The sequence below is a fragment of the Micropterus salmoides genome, unplaced genomic scaffold (assembly GCF_014851395.1).
Source record: "Micropterus salmoides isolate LMB-PRFRI ecotype aquatic unplaced genomic scaffold, ASM1485139v1 Ms_hic_scaffold_3, whole genome shotgun sequence".
Lineage (NCBI taxonomy): Eukaryota > Metazoa > Chordata > Actinopteri > Centrarchiformes > Centrarchidae > Micropterus > Micropterus salmoides.
The window spans coordinates 17,276,884-17,295,919 of record NW_024042261.1 but is presented as its reverse complement, the minus strand read 5'-3'; the positions used below and the strand labels follow the sequence as shown (position 1 = coordinate 17,295,919).

General features: G+C 40.5%; 1 protein-coding gene across 2 annotated transcripts in view; it reads left to right on the top strand.

Annotated features, from left to right (window-relative positions):
• The window catches only part of si (sucrase-isomaltase (alpha-glucosidase)), an 85,544-nt gene that overhangs the window by 36,586 nt on the left and 29,922 nt on the right, over nt 1-19,036 (top strand). For both annotated transcript variants that reach the window (XM_038693779.1, XM_038693780.1), the window contains 13 exons: nt 343-427; nt 4,939-4,995; nt 8,802-8,926; nt 9,531-9,619; nt 9,896-9,945; nt 10,409-10,600; nt 12,657-12,797; nt 12,892-13,098; nt 13,255-13,409; nt 14,115-14,283; nt 16,259-16,355; nt 17,083-17,195; nt 17,547-17,672. In XM_038693779.1, coding sequence (XP_038549707.1) covers nt 343-427; nt 4,939-4,995; nt 8,802-8,926; nt 9,531-9,619; nt 9,896-9,945; nt 10,409-10,600; nt 12,657-12,797; nt 12,892-13,098; nt 13,255-13,409; nt 14,115-14,283; nt 16,259-16,355; nt 17,083-17,195; nt 17,547-17,672 — 1,606 coding nt within the window. The remainder of the gene's footprint in view (nt 1-342; nt 428-4,938; nt 4,996-8,801; nt 8,927-9,530; nt 9,620-9,895; nt 9,946-10,408; nt 10,601-12,656; nt 12,798-12,891; nt 13,099-13,254; nt 13,410-14,114; nt 14,284-16,258; nt 16,356-17,082; nt 17,196-17,546; nt 17,673-19,036) is intronic.

Sequence of the window (19,036 nt, the reverse complement as noted above, 5' to 3'; positions counted from 1 at the left end):
TATTTCAATCAATGCAGCCATATAGCTAACTGGCATTGCCAAGCAAACACAACCTGTACTGAGCCAAAATATGCTGTGTCTCTAGCCATGAATCAAAGCACAAGCAGCACAGCAGCGGTTACTTAGCTTAGGCCCCAACGGCATAATGGTGAGCGGAAATCTGGTGAATAGTCAGAAACACAGGAAAACTCAGCATTTGTCCATCCATTAGCATACATTGCCCCAAAGGTTCACTTAGAATGGTGGCAATATACAATAGACAATAATAATTGTCTAAAATATGTATTTGTTATCCATAACATAATGACAAATATATCTAATTGATTATATGCTATTCCCAAGGTTCTACTCTGACAACGCCACCTGGGCAGTGGACCGCCAGTTCCTCTGGGGAAAACACCTGCTCATCACACCTGTACTGGACCCGGTCAGCCAACACACAAACAAATAATCAAATCAGAATACACACGCACACACACACACACACACACACACACACACACACACACACACACGAACATGCCTTTGTGCTTCCTCAAAATGCACTTGCATGTACATTATCATATGACACACAAACTATACTTTACAGAACACATAGAAATGTACATGTAGTACATAGAGAAATGTGCACATGATGCAGATGAGTCACTCACACACACACACACACACACACACACACACACACACACACACACACACACAAACCCTGACCTCCACTGGGAAAACATGACATGGGATTTTCTTTGTTGCCCTCCCCTCCTCTCATCCCTCGTTCTTCTCTCTTTCACATCCTCCTTCTTTTCTCTCAGCTCTAATGAGAGCACTGACCTCATTACAAGCAGATTAGAAGTGTAGATAGAAGTGTGTGTGTGTTTGTGCATGTTTGTCTCAGTGTATGTGTGTGTGTGTGTGTGTGTATATATACGTGCGCCTGTGTGTACATGTAAATGTGCGTGCCTGTACGTGCATGTGTATGTGTGCAGCGATTGCGGTCATGTCAAAGTGGCCTGATTAATAAGCAATTTAGCATGGCCTCTTGTGAATTACAGAATAGTGGAAAGCGAATTGGATTCATAGTGGGGCCAGGGATAAAGTAACTTCAATCAGTGTGATTGAGGAAAAGTTTCTAATATAAAAAGTAGAGGGTTTATGTTTGCAGTGCCTCAGGGTTCGAGCTGTCCTAAAGGTGGAGAAAAGGAAGTGGCTATCCTTTTTCCAACCAACCGTGGATGAAACCACACCCACTCCCTTATGACAAAAGCCTCAACACCTGCATTCCCATGAAAACAACACTTACATGACAGCGAAAGTAGTTTGGAAAATAGCAAAGGTGCACAAAATGAATTTACTGTTTGTCAGACACAAATGAGACAATAATTAGCTAGCTAGCATGCTTTTTCTGTAACTGGATATTTAATGGTTGTCTGGTATTGAGTAATGGGAATGTTCAACCGTTTGAGTCAAGCATAGAGCCTGGATTATGTGTATTATTATGTTATTATAGAAGTTATAACTGTCAGGTGGGACATTTCTTCATGATAGTAATAATGTTAGCCCATATAACTAGCTGTTAAAGTGACAGGAAGTTGCCTTCTTTCTCAGCTTATTGAAATGCAGTCAGTTAAAGGCGTTAATGTTAACTTGTTAACTTATTAACTGACGGTATGTAATTCAGTGTCAGTCTTACCACTCATAAAGTACAGGTATCTTAGTGCTGTCAAAGTCATAGTTTTTGATAGAGACTGGCTCGCGGTAAAACTATTCACACAAACTATGCACCCATCTTATAGCTTTTATGCAGGGGAATGCAGCCGTTGAGGCTTACATCACATAGTTGGTTGGAAGAAAGATAGATGTGAAAAGGAAGGACCATAAGATGACTATGCAGGTTGTTATATTTGTGAAAAGACAAACAACACAATGGCAAACAGCAGTCAAAAGCGCACCTACCGTGGGACCTTTTAAGGCCAGAGGCTCAACTTTAGTGCAGTTGGAAGCAGGATAGGATACAAAGATATCCATTATCTCAGTGGGTGTGTTAGGGGCTGGCATCAATTATGACCAACCACTTGTTTCCTTCCTCTTTAAAAGCAATGTGACCTGCATCATAATTGAATACAGGGAAATGTTTGCAGTACGTTAGATAAACTTTTTCAGGCATTAGATCAAACATTTGCTTACTATATGCCATCAGCTGGAAACTCTTTGTGTGGCAATGTAAGAAACCGCAGGGACAGTTTGGTTTATAGTGGGGGAATCATCTAATAACCACTCCCTAACACGTACAGAGGATGCATTCAGCCCTACAACACTCACTTAATGCATCATGGGACATTCTGACAGCTTTATGTTTGACATTATCTTCTATGTCATTCACACCATGTACAGCCTCATGTACAGTGTACAGTTGGAATGAAAGTTCTTTTTTTCCTACGCATTAGGGAGTTCAAATTTAAAATCAATTTTGCTAACATATCATACCGAAATAGAGTTTTTAAGCTTTTGAGTAACATTTGTTCATGTGCCCAGAATTTGGGTTAAACCAAACCCGAGCAAAATACCAAAGACGCACCATGCTGCTTGATCAATACTGACAAGACCCCATACTGAACCTCCCCTCCCACTTCTGCATACTGAAGTGCAGGTCAGGCAGAAAAAATACCAAATACAAGTAAGCAAACAAAACAATCTGTATCTCATAGAAATGCCACAAGGATGCCATAATATAGCCAATACAGTCACAAAATTACACGCTGTTATCCGTTGACAACTTGTGTCAAAGTGAAAAGAAATGATAGGTATTTACATTGAGTGTCTCACACTTTAGGGTGATAACGAAACCTAAATCTACATCACAAACTTAAGTCTAAGGGTTTATGAAAGGTTGACTTTGTGTCCCACTGTAAATTATGATTTCTATCTTCTCTCACATATTATGTTTGAGCCTTTTATCCTAGGATGTATGCAAATAATCTGCCGTAGAAAACTAACATAGCAGCGCAGTGTAGCACATTGACATGAGCTTGAGAAGCATTTCGGACCTCTCCTACACCACATGAAAAGGATTATTTCCAAAATGACAGATCCGATGTGGCTGAATATTCATCTTTTGTGGTGACAGGGTGCTGCTGAGCCGTGGTGCTGTGGTTTAAGCTGTGGTCAGGGCAGGCATTAAGAACAGAATGCATTCTGTCTGATACAGATGCATCAGGCTGTGAAGGGCCACATGAAGAGATAGTGTCAGCCATTTGCGTAAGGTCACAGGCTGATTTTTAACAACCCTTCACATCCTACCTTCACTATTATCACTATTATTCTCATCTCTCTGTCTCTTTCTATTTATCGCTCTCCTGTTCTCTAACGATGCTCTTGCTCTATCACTCAGATCAGTCGATGCTTTAACCTTGATCTCTGTGATAAACTGGGGAGATCTCCTTCACTCTCTCTGTCATCCCCTCTGGTCTTCATCCATGCTTCCACTATCCCTCCTCTTGCCCATTACTCCCTTTTTCTTTTTAGCTCATCCTTTCATCAAACGTTGACTCCCTTATCTCATCTGCATTCTCTTAATCAGCTGCTGTCAATCCCCCCTCCCACCCCCCCTTTCCCTGTGTCTCTATCTACCCCTCTCATCTATCTCAGCTACCATCTGATCATCCTGCCAGTATGAATCTTTGGCCCACCTGATCAAATCTTACCTTATGGCTAACTGAGCTTCAGTACTCTAAATGAGGATACAGGCCTCATGCCTTGTCCCTCTCAATCACAGTTAGCAGCGATGCTAAGTCCTGCAGTCCCTTTCCATTTGTCAGCATGGTGAGGGATAGGCACTGCGAGCAAATCAGACACCAGAAAACGAGGTATAGGGGGAGCATCCATTTCCCTGGGCTGTCATCCCACAGGCTGTGCAGGGGTTGTGACAGGTGATCTGCCTCAAACTGCAAATGCAGTCCCCAAACAGGACATTAAGTAATTTAATTAGGTTAGCAGGCCATTATAGCAATATGTTTCTATCATATTTAACTCTTTACAGTTTCACGTGTGCTTTTGGGGTGTTTTACTATTCAAATTTGCTTATTTGTCTCTCTTTAATTATCCTTTCTTCCCTATTCTCTTGCCTGTTTATTTTTTCTTGCTGTCTTGTCACCCCTAATTCTTGTTCCTAATAACAGGCCCCACAGGGCCACAAAATAGGACATGCAGCTGAAGAGAGAGAGAGAGAGAGAGAGAGAGAGATGTTGTTGCCATCAGTGCTTTTGACAGACGGGCTTGGCCTACACAGTTGACATAGTGTATTTCACAATTTGGCTTGTTTTGAGGATGACCTGTGGTTCGCTCTTTCTTTCACTGTGTTCTCTGTTTTTATCTCTCTCTCTCCCTCTGTTCTGCCCTGTCAGAAAGAGCAGGGAAGTGACAACACTATCAAAGGCTTAGCGCTCTTCTATTGATTGCTCCCTTCGTACACCACCTTCAGCCATCAAAAGGTGTCACCTATCAGTCGTCGCTTGATGCTGTCTCTTCCATCGTCTGTTGCACCATAGCACTGTAGACTGAAATGTCATAGGGACTTTGTAGAAACTTTATATCAGGTGATAAGCAGTTTTAAAATAACTCTCCTTGATGGTAACGCTTTTCTTCTTATTTATTATTTAGGTTGCAGTGATTTATGGCAGTGAGAAATATCCACACTTCCTTTGTGGTGTATCACAGCTTCCCTCCTCATGTATAGCCTTGTAAGATTAAAGTGCCAGGATTGGGGCTGAGAGCAGGTGTTACTGTCTGCAAACACAAATCAAACACAGGCAAAGCTGACACCCTTTGATGTCTACTCCACAAATCAGAGGCATACAATGTTGTATTTAATGGCAAAAGCAAACATTTCGATCATTGTTCAAATATGCACACATGAAGAAATATTTTTTTCTTGTTTTTTTGCAGGGTGTGGACAAGGTGACGGCATATATCCCAGATGCTGTGTGGTATGACTATGAGACGGTAAGACAATTCTGATCACTGTTGTTGTTATATTGGCCATAAAAAAATTAATAGACAATGTGAGAAAACTCAATTTATACTTTAATTAGACAGCGTATGAGTTTTTCCTACCCAATTTACATCCGCAAAGAAGACAGCATATTAAAAACACCTTTCAATATAATGTAATCCAATTCAAAACCACAAGGCATAAAAAATTACCAGAGTTGAATCAACATCTCTCTGATACAGTCTTAAGGAAAGCCTCATAAATATGATAAACAGGCAAACAGGCTAAACAGAACTAATTGTAGGGTTATTGTATTAGAATGCATTGTTTAAAGCTGCATTCAGACTGCAGGCCAAAATGACCCAGATCTGGGGTTTTTTTTGCTCATATGCGACTCAGATCTGTGCACTGCCGAGTCACATAGAATCTGATCTTTTCCAGTTCTTTTATGCATGGTCCAAATCAGATACAGGTCGGATTTTTTTAAATGGGACCCCAGTCTGGACAGTCAGATCAGAATTCATGCGATCACACATCTTTGACAACCCTCCCGATTTTTATGGGAGATTCCTGTTTTTCATTGACCTCTCCCAATTTCCTCCTGGGGTCAAAATTCTCCCCGGGAGACTCCTGCAGATTTATGACAAGTACTCTGTGTACTTTTCATTGCTTTCCTTACTGTTCCCTGGCACTGTATAGCACATATAAGCCCTATAACTCTCTCTCTCTCTCTCTCTCTCTGCTGTTTCCACTTGGATGCACTTGACGCAGAACCCTGCCAGAGTTTTTACAACTCTCATTTGACAGACATCAGCTTTGCATTGAGTACTGCCCCATACTCTACCTCTGATTGGCTAACCCTAACCCCACCCTAACCCTAACCTTGAGTCAGTGAGTACTTACCTATCACAGGCACAGTAGTCAAAAATCTAGCAGGAAAAAACATTACGCGTGATCTGGGCCGTGTATGGCCTCCGTGTTTACTTCCGTACACACTGTGACGCGTTATTATTATTTTGCACATGCTTTTGCAGGCTGTGGGCCATTTTACACTGGGGTCTGATATGGGCCACATTTAAAAAATACTATCAAAACATAAAATTTTTTTTTTTTTAAATCGGCAATAAATCGGAATTGGGCTTTAAGGCCTGCAGTGTGAACGCAGCTTAGGTGTTATGTTACATTAGTGGGAAAAAACACATACACAACTAACATGTATCACATGAAAGTCCTTGCCTCAAGTCCTTTGTTTGAGACTGCGAGATGAGTGCGATAAGCCAGAATGAGAGTGAGGACAAAGATAGAGTGAAAGAGGGGACAGGGAAGAGAAGAGAGAGACTATCTCCCTGACAGAGAGATAAAAGAGGTGTTGAGCTCCTTTGGGACCTTATTTGGGCGTCACAGTGGCAATGTAAAGCTCCCACTGATCAGATAAATGATTAGATTGGCTGTCCTGCCGCCAGCCCCTTGTCCTGGTTGGTCCCCTGTGATTATCTGGGTAGGTGTGTGGAAATGTGGGGGGAGTATTGATGTAGTGAAAATGACCATGAAAAAACAAGTTACAGAGGAAAGAAATAATGGAAAAACAGAAGGATGAAGGAGCGAAAGCAAATGGGATGGGAGTCAAACAACAAGAAGGTAGGGAAAAGAAGGGCTATAGATGACATGGAGCGAATAACAAGAGAGAAGATGAGATAAAGACAAAGGGGATGACAACAACAGTTTGTAGAGGAGTGGAAAGATGGGAGGATTGGCCAGCAGGAATAAGGAGAAGAAGAGAAGACAAGGCTTGAGAAGACCTCCTTAAGGCAGACAATGAGGAGGTGATAAGATCTGAAATTGCTTGTAGACGCTCCACTAACTCCAACCCACACACTAGCCCATAACCTACTGTACTGCATAAAATGGTAGATGCACACACACACACACACACCTCCATGGGAATAGAGGAAAATGGGATAAAAAAAGAATTAGAGCAACACAAGAGAGAATAACAGGACGTGGGGAAGGAAGTAGGTAGAAGGAGAATGAGAGGAGATGGAGAGAAGAGAGTTTTAAATTGTTTTAGGCTGGTCTGAGGATTCTGTCCTCGGGGGATCAGAAATTAAATGTGCGCTATCTGGGCCCTCAGAGAAATGAGTAGAGGGGCAAAGAGAGAGAGACAGAAAGGAATTTTGTCTCCTCATCTTAAAAAAAAGTGAATTTTAGCAGAACAGCACAGTCTTACATTTTATCATTAAAGTGCAAAAAACGACACATTTGACTTCCTCTTGAAGTGCATTTGCATCATGCTTACAGAAAGTTTCTGTAAGCATCTCAGCATCACTGTGCCATTGTCCAAAATGAGGCTTACATTTGTTAGATTACCATAAACTACAAGGACATGCAGTATTTTCCTAATTAACTGATGACTTATATTTAAAGGGGCAGTTCACCCAAATTACAAAAATACATATTTTCTCATTTACCTCTATTGCTGTAGCCATGTAGATGGGTTTGACTTTATTTACTAAGGTTTTCAGGTATTCTTCTCTAAGATTTCTAGTATAACCCCAACACAATGGAGCTAAATGAATTTACATTTGTGGAGCTTACACAATTTACAAATCACAATGACAAATATGCATGACTGCAAAATTCCACCGATCTCACTGTGAACAGATAGTTACTACAGTAGAAAGTAGTCTCAATGAAAAGTAGTCAGTGGAGTATACTTGGCTGCTGCCTGCAGAACAGGGCGAGGTTCAACATTCAATGTTTAATCCCGCACGCCGTGCTTTTATTGGTTTACCAGTCAAATTTTGGCAGGGTTAAACATCAATTGTGATTGGATGCTAGCTGCAAGTACATACAGATGTGCTATGTAATTGTTTGTAGGTCTAGTTTTACTTATGGCAGACCTACAAGGTGCCGAATTAAGTTTGCGTCTCTCCACCTAAACTCAAAAACACTGTTGTAATGTTATGCTAGCCAACTTTCAAGTGATCAAAACTCTTTACAATTTATGAGGTGTGTATTATGGATGTTTAACTTGTTAACATGGTTCAAAGTGATCATTCAGTTTAAAATGTATAAATAAATATAAATAATAAAAGTTTTCAGATGAACAATTCCCCTCCTGACATTGTTAGCTAAGTAATGTATAGGTCCTTTTTATTTTATGAACAGACTGGTGTTGTTTAATCCCACCCAAACCCAAATGTTCCCAAATTTGGCAGTTAAACCGATCACACCATCATCCTCCCTATCTTAAGGTTTACCAAGAGTCAGTATAATATCCTATGTTCACTGTCTTTGATTGCAAAGCAGCTTTAGACCCAGTTAATGTCCTAGCAGGGTTGCAGATCCAGACTAATAACTAACCCTAACCCATTTACAACAAAGGCAAACACAGGTATCCCTGCATTTCTCCATCAGTGTTAAAGGGGCCTCAGCTGAAGTCAAATTGGATTGTAGAGTCGGCAGTCAAGGAAGCCCAAAGCCACAGAGCATCATATTGGGGAATTTAGGTGATTTAATATATTAGTTCTGTTCAGTTCATTGGGAAACTTGGCTTGCACTCAGGGCACAAGATAAAACATACAAGCATCAAAATAAACACCACAAATATACAACAAATGCACACACAAAAATAAAATAAAATGTAACTGGTGCATACAATACACTATAAATAGGCCTACATTAAAAACATAAAACAATCTCTTATTATGATGTTACCTGAGATGATTTAGCAGGATTATTGCACAGGGAACAAAGGAGTTTTTGCACTTGAATTGTGGAACTCTAAATCTAAATATTATATTATCTTACCAATCAGATGGAACAACTGGCAGACCGCAGAATGGAGGTTAAGATGTATCTACCGGCTGACAAGCTTGGTTTACACATCAGAGGTGGTGCGATCCTCCCCACACAGAGACCTGACGTTACCACCACATACAGGTACACACACACACACACACACAGAGTCAGTAGGCAATTTGGGGGGATGCCATCCCCCTAGTTAGCAAAATTTCCAAAATGAACACCCCTTGTTAACCTGCCAACCCCCTCTCTCCATCCCCTAGTAGCAGAGAGAGTGCAGATAGGCTTAGTTGAATATGCTAGTCTCATATGTTAGTCTCATACGTTCGATTTTTTGTGCAAGATAGAATCTATGGCCCAGACCATGGCTCTGAAATATCAGTAGCCTAACTGTGCTATATATTGATAAATCATGCCGTTGTCTGTGGTGCTGAAGTAGCAGCAGGTTTTTCCACCCATCCTGTTGAAAAACAAATTGCCTACTTCATACAGTTATCACCTCAAATAATGATTTAAACAAGCTGTCACATACAGTAATTACATGTGACTTATATTCATATCATGCACACACTCACAGACGCATATACACAGAACACATTTTCAGTCAAGCGAACATAATTTGAAATGCATCAAATTGTGTCTGATTCATTCAATTATTTAGTAGTCGTTTGATTCATTGAATTGTAATGGCATGTGAGTATGGTGTTTGTACTTTTGCGTGTGTTTATGTGTATGTCTCTAGTCGGCGTAACCCCATGGGTTTGATCGTTGCTCTTGATGAGAACAACCAGGCAGCTGGGGAGCTATTCTGGGATGATGGAGATTCCAGAGGTATTGTGTGCAAATATGCTGGTGTGTGTGAGAGACAGGATCATCTGCGTCTCGTTATTAACACTCTCTACAACCATCTTTTAATGAGCATCGCATTGAAGCTCACATCTTGTTAAGCACAAAGCATCGCATGAGTCAAGCTGACTGTTCAAACACGATCATTCAGCCTACACACATTAACAACTGAAGGTCACTTACTCTATTGTGCAGTTGCACATCAATTGTGTCAAACTGCTGTGACAAACATTAACATCTGTTTTTTTTCTCTTTTTACAGAAACAGTAAAAACGGGCAACTACATTCACTACATGTTCAATGCTGTCAATGTAAGTTTCCCTCGCACACATCCACACTATCTTTTAAATCCAGCCCACATATTCCTTCTGATCTGAACTCAAGTTCAAAGTTCAAAACCATCAGAGAGTTTAGACTTTCCCCATCCAGAACACCAAGCATGATTGATCCATGTTATGCAGCTGAGGTTTTGTTGGATCAAATACCGCATGTTCCTGCTTCACACAGCACTGAGGATTGCTTTGCATGTTTAATATAGGCTGGTGATGTTCTTTGTAAACGAAGCATTACGTGGCGGGTTTACAGCTGCTTTACCAGTATACATGACAATAGCAAGTGATGTAGGTTGTGGCTGGTGTAGATAGACTCTATCTATCAGTGTATCTAATGAAAACAGCAAAAAAGTTATATCTTGCAACATTTTAAGTGTGAGAGCGTGCAATGACTTTAATGAGTTCAAATTAGACATATAATTGTGTGACCTTTGCCCTATAGGGAGCACTGACAATGCAGGTGACCCATGCCGGCTACAAGGATCCAAACAACCTTAAGTTTGAGGACGTTACTATCCTGGGTATGCTTGCTCGTCCAGGCCCCGTCTCTGTGACTCATTTTAGCACCGCACCACATGGAAACTCTACCACCACGCTGCCGGATGCCAACATAAACTACGATGTAGTCAAGAAGGTAAAAATGTCTATAGACATCTTTGTGCACAAATGCAAAATTATTTCATGCTAGGGGAAATTATTTTTACTGATAAGTCAATACATTTTTGCATAAAAGACAGTGTAATAATATTTACTATATAAAAGGCTGTCTTACCCTTTCTAGGATGTGGACAGGCATATCCCCGCTCCTCATTATTTGTTAATATTAACAAGAGATTAAATGTGAATGGTTTAGCTAGTAGCTATGAACCTACACATAATTATGATAACCAAACAGCAAGTGAATAGCCTTAAATCAGGTGGCCAGAAACAGAACTTTAAATAAAAGCTAATGTTGCTCCATGTCTGCTGACTGCAAGTTCACCATCAACTTTATAAATTAAGAATATGTTAGTGCTGTGTTTACAGCTTGTCATGTTGCCTCTAAGTGGCCAAAAAAGGATTTATTAAGGCTTGAAAAAGATTATTGTTATTTGTTATTATTATGCTTTTCTTTTTTTTTTTGTGGTTGGCTTTCAATCTGCATTCCTATAGTGTTGGTTAATCACATTTGGGAAGGTCAAATTGCATAATTGAAAATGATTGTTTGTTGGTTGTGTTAGTATAATATGCATAAATAATAGAATACTAAGTACTACATAGTCATACCATATGACAAACCTCCACACATATTTTCAAGACTTTTCATTTCCTCAAACCTTGCTGTGCTGATGCAGGACAGATGCAGGGTGGATGAGTTCTATAGTTGCTACTCTTGTAGGCGTCTGTCATTTGTTTCAATAAGACCTGGAGTGAAACCATTACTGTACATTTCAAGGTTAGCCTCTAAGTATAAGAAATGACAACACGTTACATTAGGTGAGGATCATAAAAGCTTTGTTTGAGTATGTGTGTGTGGGTGTCCGTGTGTGAGAAGAGAGAGTGAGGAAGAATGACTAAGAGCAACAATCCTCCATAAGTGCCCAAGGTTATGAGCAAAAGACAGTAGTCTATAAAGTGTGAAGAGATTCTGTTAAGTAATACTATATAGGTTTGCTTGTGTGCTTGTGTATCTGCGTGCACACATGTGTGTCCTTGTCTGCGTGGTCGCGGCTATGCTTGTGTAGATCCTGAAGGTCTCTGGTCACACACACACACACACACACACACACACACAAGCGTGCATTTATCAAATGACTCTTGGCGGTAATCATTTCCTGGGGGTGAATGGTAAATGTGCTCTTAAACCTAAACTCTGGCTTGTCATGTCCATCAGTCTTTGTATGCCCAGTCAGACTGGGCCTTGAAAATACCTCACAGACACCAAACATCATTAGTACCATATACACTTAAATAGAACAGTACTTTAAGACATTAGTCACATTTGGCTCCCAGTTTTTTTTGTTGTTGTTTTTTTACTTGAATGCATTATGCTTTTTTTAACCGTTTCCTGCCTACTGCCTATAACCCTAATGCCTTCTATATTGTTCACATGTGTAAATTACCCCCCACACAGTGCCTTTGCTCTCTTTTTATTCTGTCCTTTCTTTCCCTTCTTCCTCATTTTCCTCCCTCCCTCTCCAGTCCCTTCAATTTCTATATTTATTCTTCTGCTCATTCAGTCTCTTGAATCTTTTCTTCTTTCTAAATATCCATATCCATCCATACTAGATTATTTTTACACAATTGAATTGTTGAAGCATGATTCCAAAAAAAACAACAACGAAACAAGCAAAAATGACTGATATAGATCCTCAAGGTCTACTCGCCAGCTGAGGATGTGTCAGATGGTGACTGTTGTGACTAGAGTGAAAGGGCCTCCCCGAGATTTGTTGTGAGAATGACTCATAATTCCCGGCAGAGGCAATTGAAACAGCGAGGGAAATTAACAGCTGTGTCTTAATTGATAGCACACGCAATGTCAAGAACGCATTCTGTCTCAGGGAAGCATGTCTGGGCTTACTTGCATAAGAATTCTGTTTCACTCAGAGACAACTTGGGAAGAGTGTTCACGCTGGCATCCTTGGATTTAATAAACCCTTGTTTTCTCCCACCTTTCTCCTTTACTCCATCACACACACACACACACACAGGTTCTATTTCTCAGTGGCCTCTCACTGACTGTGGGGGAGACCTACGTGGTGCAGTGGGGACTGGACTACCAACGCTTTGACTGCTATCCAGAGGAGCACGGAGATGAGGCTAAGTGCAAGGCCAGAGGCTGCATCTGGGAGGTGAGGGGTTATCTATCACTAAAAAAAACGGGAAAAGTTTTGTTTTTATGTAGTTGTAAAATTCTGATATGCTTTTCTTTCTGTCCTCATTCAGAATAGCACCATACAAGGGGTTCCATGGTGTTTTTATCCTGAGGACTATGGATACACTGTTACGGCAGCTACAGATACCGAATCGGGCATGACAGTTGATATCACTCGGAACAAGAAGTACAGGAGCAGTGGTCGCCCAGACTCACCAGACATCGACACACTCCGTGTTGAGGTCCGCTACCACAGCAGTGACATGCTGCAGTTCAAGGTGTGTGTTGATTTTTTTGTGCTAGTAGTGGTGCATTCTCTTTCGTATCACGTATCTTGCTCCTTCTCTGACTGTATTTCTTTATTTCATTGCGTCCGTCCTGCTTGCCTGCTCCACATAAACACACACAGACACTAACATCCCCTCCCTGTCCAGATCTGGGATCCGACCACAGATCGTTATCAGGTTCCAGTGCCACTGTCGGTTCCTAATGCTCCTGAGACTGACGAGAACAAGAGGCTTTACCGGGTCCTTATTACCAACAACCCATTCGGCATCCAGGTCATAAGGAAAAGCACAGGAACCAAGATGTGAGTATTTCAAATGTACGAGTAGTTCAGGTGGGCTGAGGTTGTCGTTATGTGTTCTAGATGTTTTATTCTGTTTCATGAGTTTTGGGTCAGCACACAGCTTGCATAAAAATTTACCAGTCCAGCAGTAGGTTCTTAAATGCATTCCGCGCTTTATTTTTCTAGTCGGTTTCACTTAAATTGTCCCCTTTAGTGTGATGATTCACCACGCAATTTTGGGCAATATAGATGTTCCCATTAACAAGCAATAACGTGAGACATGGGATAAAAAATCTATTCAACTATTTCAAGGTTAAAAACTATGTTTTTCCCTCTGAGATTAAACTATCAATGCTGAGTCAACTCCTATGCCACTCAGTCAGATATGCTCAGTAAAGTTGCCCTGTATAACAGCGCCTTAAGTAGTTTCCTCTTTTTAGCAGTCAAGATGATGTCACTTGAAGCAGCCGAGCGTCTTTTCAAAGCATATCTTTAAACAAGGTTGACACTAATTTGTAGTTCAGCCTTCCATGTTTTTTTTAGAGGTGTCAGTTGAAATTTTACTAATTAAAATGTATGGAGTATGTTGAAGGGATGCTTGCAGTTCCTACGGGATGTTGTCCTTATTTGTGTCAAACACATTGTGAATAACTCCCTTTGACAATAAATCCCTCTCCCCCTCTCTCTCCATCTCTCATTGATTTAATCCTCCATCTCTTTTCTCAGTTGGGACTCCTCTTTGCCAGGTTTTACATTCTCAGACATGTTCATCCAAGTGTCTACTAGACTGCCATCAGAGTTTGTCTACGGCTTTGGAGAGACCGAGCATCCAACATATAAACACAACCTCAACTATCACACCTGGGGTATGTTCTCCAAGGACCAGCCTCCTGGTGTAAGTATCACACTGAAGCACGTCCTGTAACTTAACAAACATGCGCACACACAAAAAAAACAAAAAACAGGTCAAGCACTTTTGTTTATCAGATTTAGCTGTTATTTCACTCTGCTGTTGATGCATAGTTTATCATATAATCTATTTGACTGGTAATGAATTCTGTGAAAAGTATATTCAAAATGATTGTTTACAACAGCAACAGTTCTCCCCTACTTTTTAAAGCATCAGGACGTTCCATCCATATACCATAACAAGCACTAAGCTTGTTATGGTATATGTAACAGATCACCCTGCATTGAATGCCTTTAACGTCACACCCTTAAGAGACTGCAGAGGTGACTTGTAACCAGCCTTTCTGCACAGTATGTAAACTTGTCTTTCTCACATTCGTGTCACTTTGATGTGGTGTTGTTGAGATGAGCGGCGGTTATAGAGTGTCATCATGTTTTCCCCACTGGTGTCAAGGCCAGACAGGATGAGGTTTCCACCTGCATCAGCATTATCAAGCCTAATTGCTGAGCTGTCAAGACAGCTCCACAGGGTTCAGACAAATGTTATGGGGCCCCTCTGAGAGCAAGGGAATTAGAGTTTGAAAAAAAAAAAGACAAGGAAAAGCAGATGAAAATGAGAAAAATATAGAGCAGACAGGATGACTTGCACTCTGTATTTACACAGTCTTTGATATATTAAAATTAAACCATATAGGACCACACTTTAAATAGGAGTTTGCCACATACTTTTGATTAGCTTAATCTAAATTAGTTCAAAGTTAGAGTAATCATAGTCAAATTAATACATATAGCATTAACTTTTATAACTTTTTTGAGTTAGTCAATTACATGTAAAGTCACTTTATTACACTATAAATCAATCCTTTAATATTACACAAACAGAACCGGGTAATAAACTGTACCCAGAATGATTGTGACAGACAGAGGGAGACCAAGAAAACACTGTCACTCTTTGTTAGTGGACAAGCTAATGACCTTTCCCCTCTTGAGTCAGGCCATCACACCATGTAACAGGGACACAAGGACACAAGGACACACAGCAAAAAATAGCACACATCCCAACAAAACTGACACAGAGACAGCACTAGTCCTCAGAGCCATTGTATTACGGTTAACAACTTCTTATGTACCAGAAGTGCAGGAGGCTGATGAAGTGTGACGTGCCCGTGACTTTTCGTTGCAGGGCGGTGACATCTAAAAGTGGCAGATTTCCTGTCCCCTGACACCTTTCTATCAATTCCTCTTAGCCCAGTCTGTCTTGTTCCATTCTCATCTAAACACTGAAGACAACTTCGGGACCCTCAGAGTCTCTGAACCGCAGCTCATTCCCACTAGAACAAAACTCTGTTACATATGCATAATTACTGAAGCACACTGCTGCATGTGCAAGCAGAAAATCAATGCAAGCAAATGCAAACATACATCTGCAAAAGACAAATTTTTATTACCGTCTGATACATTTTCACAAAAAAGTAAATAAAAGCCACACAAGCTGACTTAAGTAGTGGTTAACCACTGTAGGCATTGTAAGCTATCTTTGGAGAAGCACAAAAAGCTCTGCTCTCTTTATAATTTGCCAAACTGAGTTTGGTAACCACCAAGCTACAGTTTTGTCATTAGTTGTAATGTTCTGTTAAAATAACTAATTTATGCCTTTCTGATGCTCCTGACAGCAACTCAAATCCCCTCAAAACTTCCAAGTCCTCTATTGATGTCTCCAAACTCAGGCCTGAAACCGCTTGTTGACAACACCGGGATGAAGCCCACTGTAGCAGTGTTGTTGTTATACACATAAATACAATGACAAATGCTCCGCCAGGTGTAAAGAAAAATGCAAGCTCATGAATAAAGACAAGGCGCACAAGCAAACATTCGTACAAACCACAGAACAGACTATTTCTTTAACCAACATTTACCTTCTCACACTTCTTTCATTCTCATTCTCCATCTCTCTGCCTCAGTACAAGATGAATTGCTATGGAGTGCATCCTTTCTACATGGGCCTTGAGACCACTGCTGATGCTCACGGTGTGCTGCTTCTAAACAGCAATGCCATGGGTGAGAGAAACACAAACACACACGGACAAAGGCACACACATGCTTGCACATGCACATGAATTGCCAGTACATGCACATAGCACAAGCCATATTCAAATGCAACCAACCGCCCTCACATGCACACCAATCACACTCAATTACATATGCAGCGAGCATTTATGTATTAATGAGTAATGATGTACTTCGACAGGGAGTCTTATATAAGACCAGTACAGCGCACTGAGCACTTTCGACTCATCTCCACTTTTTTAGATTTGCATATTGAACAGTAACACACACTAAGGCAACATGCTTCACACATACACACACATTGCTGTATCCATGTATTGCTCACTTTGCAAGACAAAGAGCTGAGTAACTCATTCTGTGCCAATGTCCTTTTAAAGCCATTTCATCACCATATTAACAATACAGTATGCCATGTAGTGATTTGGTCTAATGCAACTGCATTCCTGACACAGGGAAAGAAATACCTACCTTTGCATTTTCATGAAGAAGATCATACTGTATATGTGGAATAAAATGTTTTAGTTAGTTTTAGTTAGGCATTAGTTAGTTTTTTTAGTTAGTTTTCTTCCCTTCCTGCACTGCTTGCTTAGTCTTAAAGTACTAAAATGTGTATGTGCCACATATATACTAGCAAGTGAGCATGCTGTCCTACAAACATACATACCACTTCATATACAAGTTTTAGGTGACATACATGTCTTACTTGGTTTGTGTCCAGATGTTACTTTCCAGCCTACTCCAGCTTTGACCTACCGAACTTTGGGAGGAATCCTGGATTTCTTCATGGTCCTGGGACCTACTCCTGAAATGGTGGTGCAAGAGTACACTGCAGTAAGTCTTCTTGGACTTGTGGTCTGTTTGTGTGTGTAACTATGTGTATTTGTGTGTGCTTCTGCACCTATATGTGTGTGTATGTGTATTTGTGTGTGTATGTGTGTGTGTGTGTGTGTGTGTGTTTTGTGTCTGGCCCTGGGCCGCTGTTGATGGACTGCAGCAGCTGGGAGTTCCTCGCTTCATTGCGCTCTCTCATTTAGCCTATCTAAACACACACACACACACACACACACACACACACACAAACAATCAAACAAACACTCTATGGACACTGCTCTGTTTTCCTGCAAAACAACTTTTTCTGGGCTGAACTGTTTTGACTTCCCTGTTTGTTTTTCTTCTTAACAGCTGATTGGACGACCTGTTTTACCTGCATATTGGTCCCTTGGGTTCCAGCTCTGTCGCTATGGTTACGCCAATCACCAGGAGATAGCAGATCTATACACAGACATGAGGGCAGCGGGTATACCCTATGTAAGTTCCTGGACAAAGCCTTTTTTTTGCTGAATTCAAGATAAGATCAGCAACAACCACGGGCCATCCATCCATCCATCGTCAACCGCTTATCCGGCGCACAGGGTTGCAGGGAACCACAGGTCTATTGATTAAAATCATGTGGCAGGAAAGAAAATTGTCATCATGAAAAACACCAAAAAAATATAACAAAACATAAATCCTCAACTGATATGTTCCCATCCCATCGTGATTGTATTTTTATTTCTATGATCCATTTGTTTAAGACAAGTTTATATGTAATAAGAAAAAAATACTCTTTTTGTATAGAGTATTACGGGACACAATGTTGATACTACCCATGAACAGTTCCAGTAAATCTGCCTGCTTTTGCTGAAACCCTATCTAAATTCAATCAGTGTCTCAATACAAGGAATCATTTCATTGTCCACACCCGAACAAATGCAATCAGATAGCTTCTTCTTGTCCTCTGTAGGTTGTACAGTATAGGGACATGCACTCAGTGGAATAGACTGAGCTAAATCCAACAAAGTATCTACCCATATCTTACAAAATCATTCACTGTATGTGGACAATAACTGCATAAAACTAAACTAGATAAAATAAGTTATTTTGATGAAAAATAAATGGAGGCTTGACTTCATGGATTACATCAGGCACACACATGTGTAAGATGTGACCTCTAATTTCATTTTAAATCCATTTCATTGTGGGCTAAACAGTCGCTATGTTTACAGTTTGTACCAGAGACAGTAATTCCGGGGGTTCACATTTGTTTCAACATTTTTGCCAAACAGTGTAAGGACCCAAAATTGTAACTAAACACAAGGTAGTATTCATCTGTGAGAGCATTGTGTGTGACCATGACACATATGGAAGTCAGAATCCCCTCTTCATCATGCAGAACAGAACTAAAGAATTTCCTTCGATGATCAACTGATTCCCTGAATATGCTTTCACAAAGCCCTAACCTGCAAAGAGCTGACGCCTGCTCAAAAAGAATCCTGCAAAGAATCCTGCATCATTAACTGGAATGAAAGAAGCAAAAAAAAAATGCAGCTGCTTACAAAGGCTACACATCAGCTAGCTTTACAGACTAACCAACCTTAAACTGCCACAGACATACCAGCCAACCAAAGCAGATTATGTTTTTTTTCTCACTGTAAGAACAGCCCCCACTTTGTTTTGTCTCAGTTGTTTCATGCCATATGTTAACAAACCTTCTAGATTTCCATAGCTAACCATAATACTTATTTTGTCAGGCTGATAGCACAAAACAGATTTTTATTTTTCTTGAATTTAATGCAGGAAGATATTGCTGTTCAAATAACTGCTACATGTTGTTTTGATTACTGCCTGGTCCT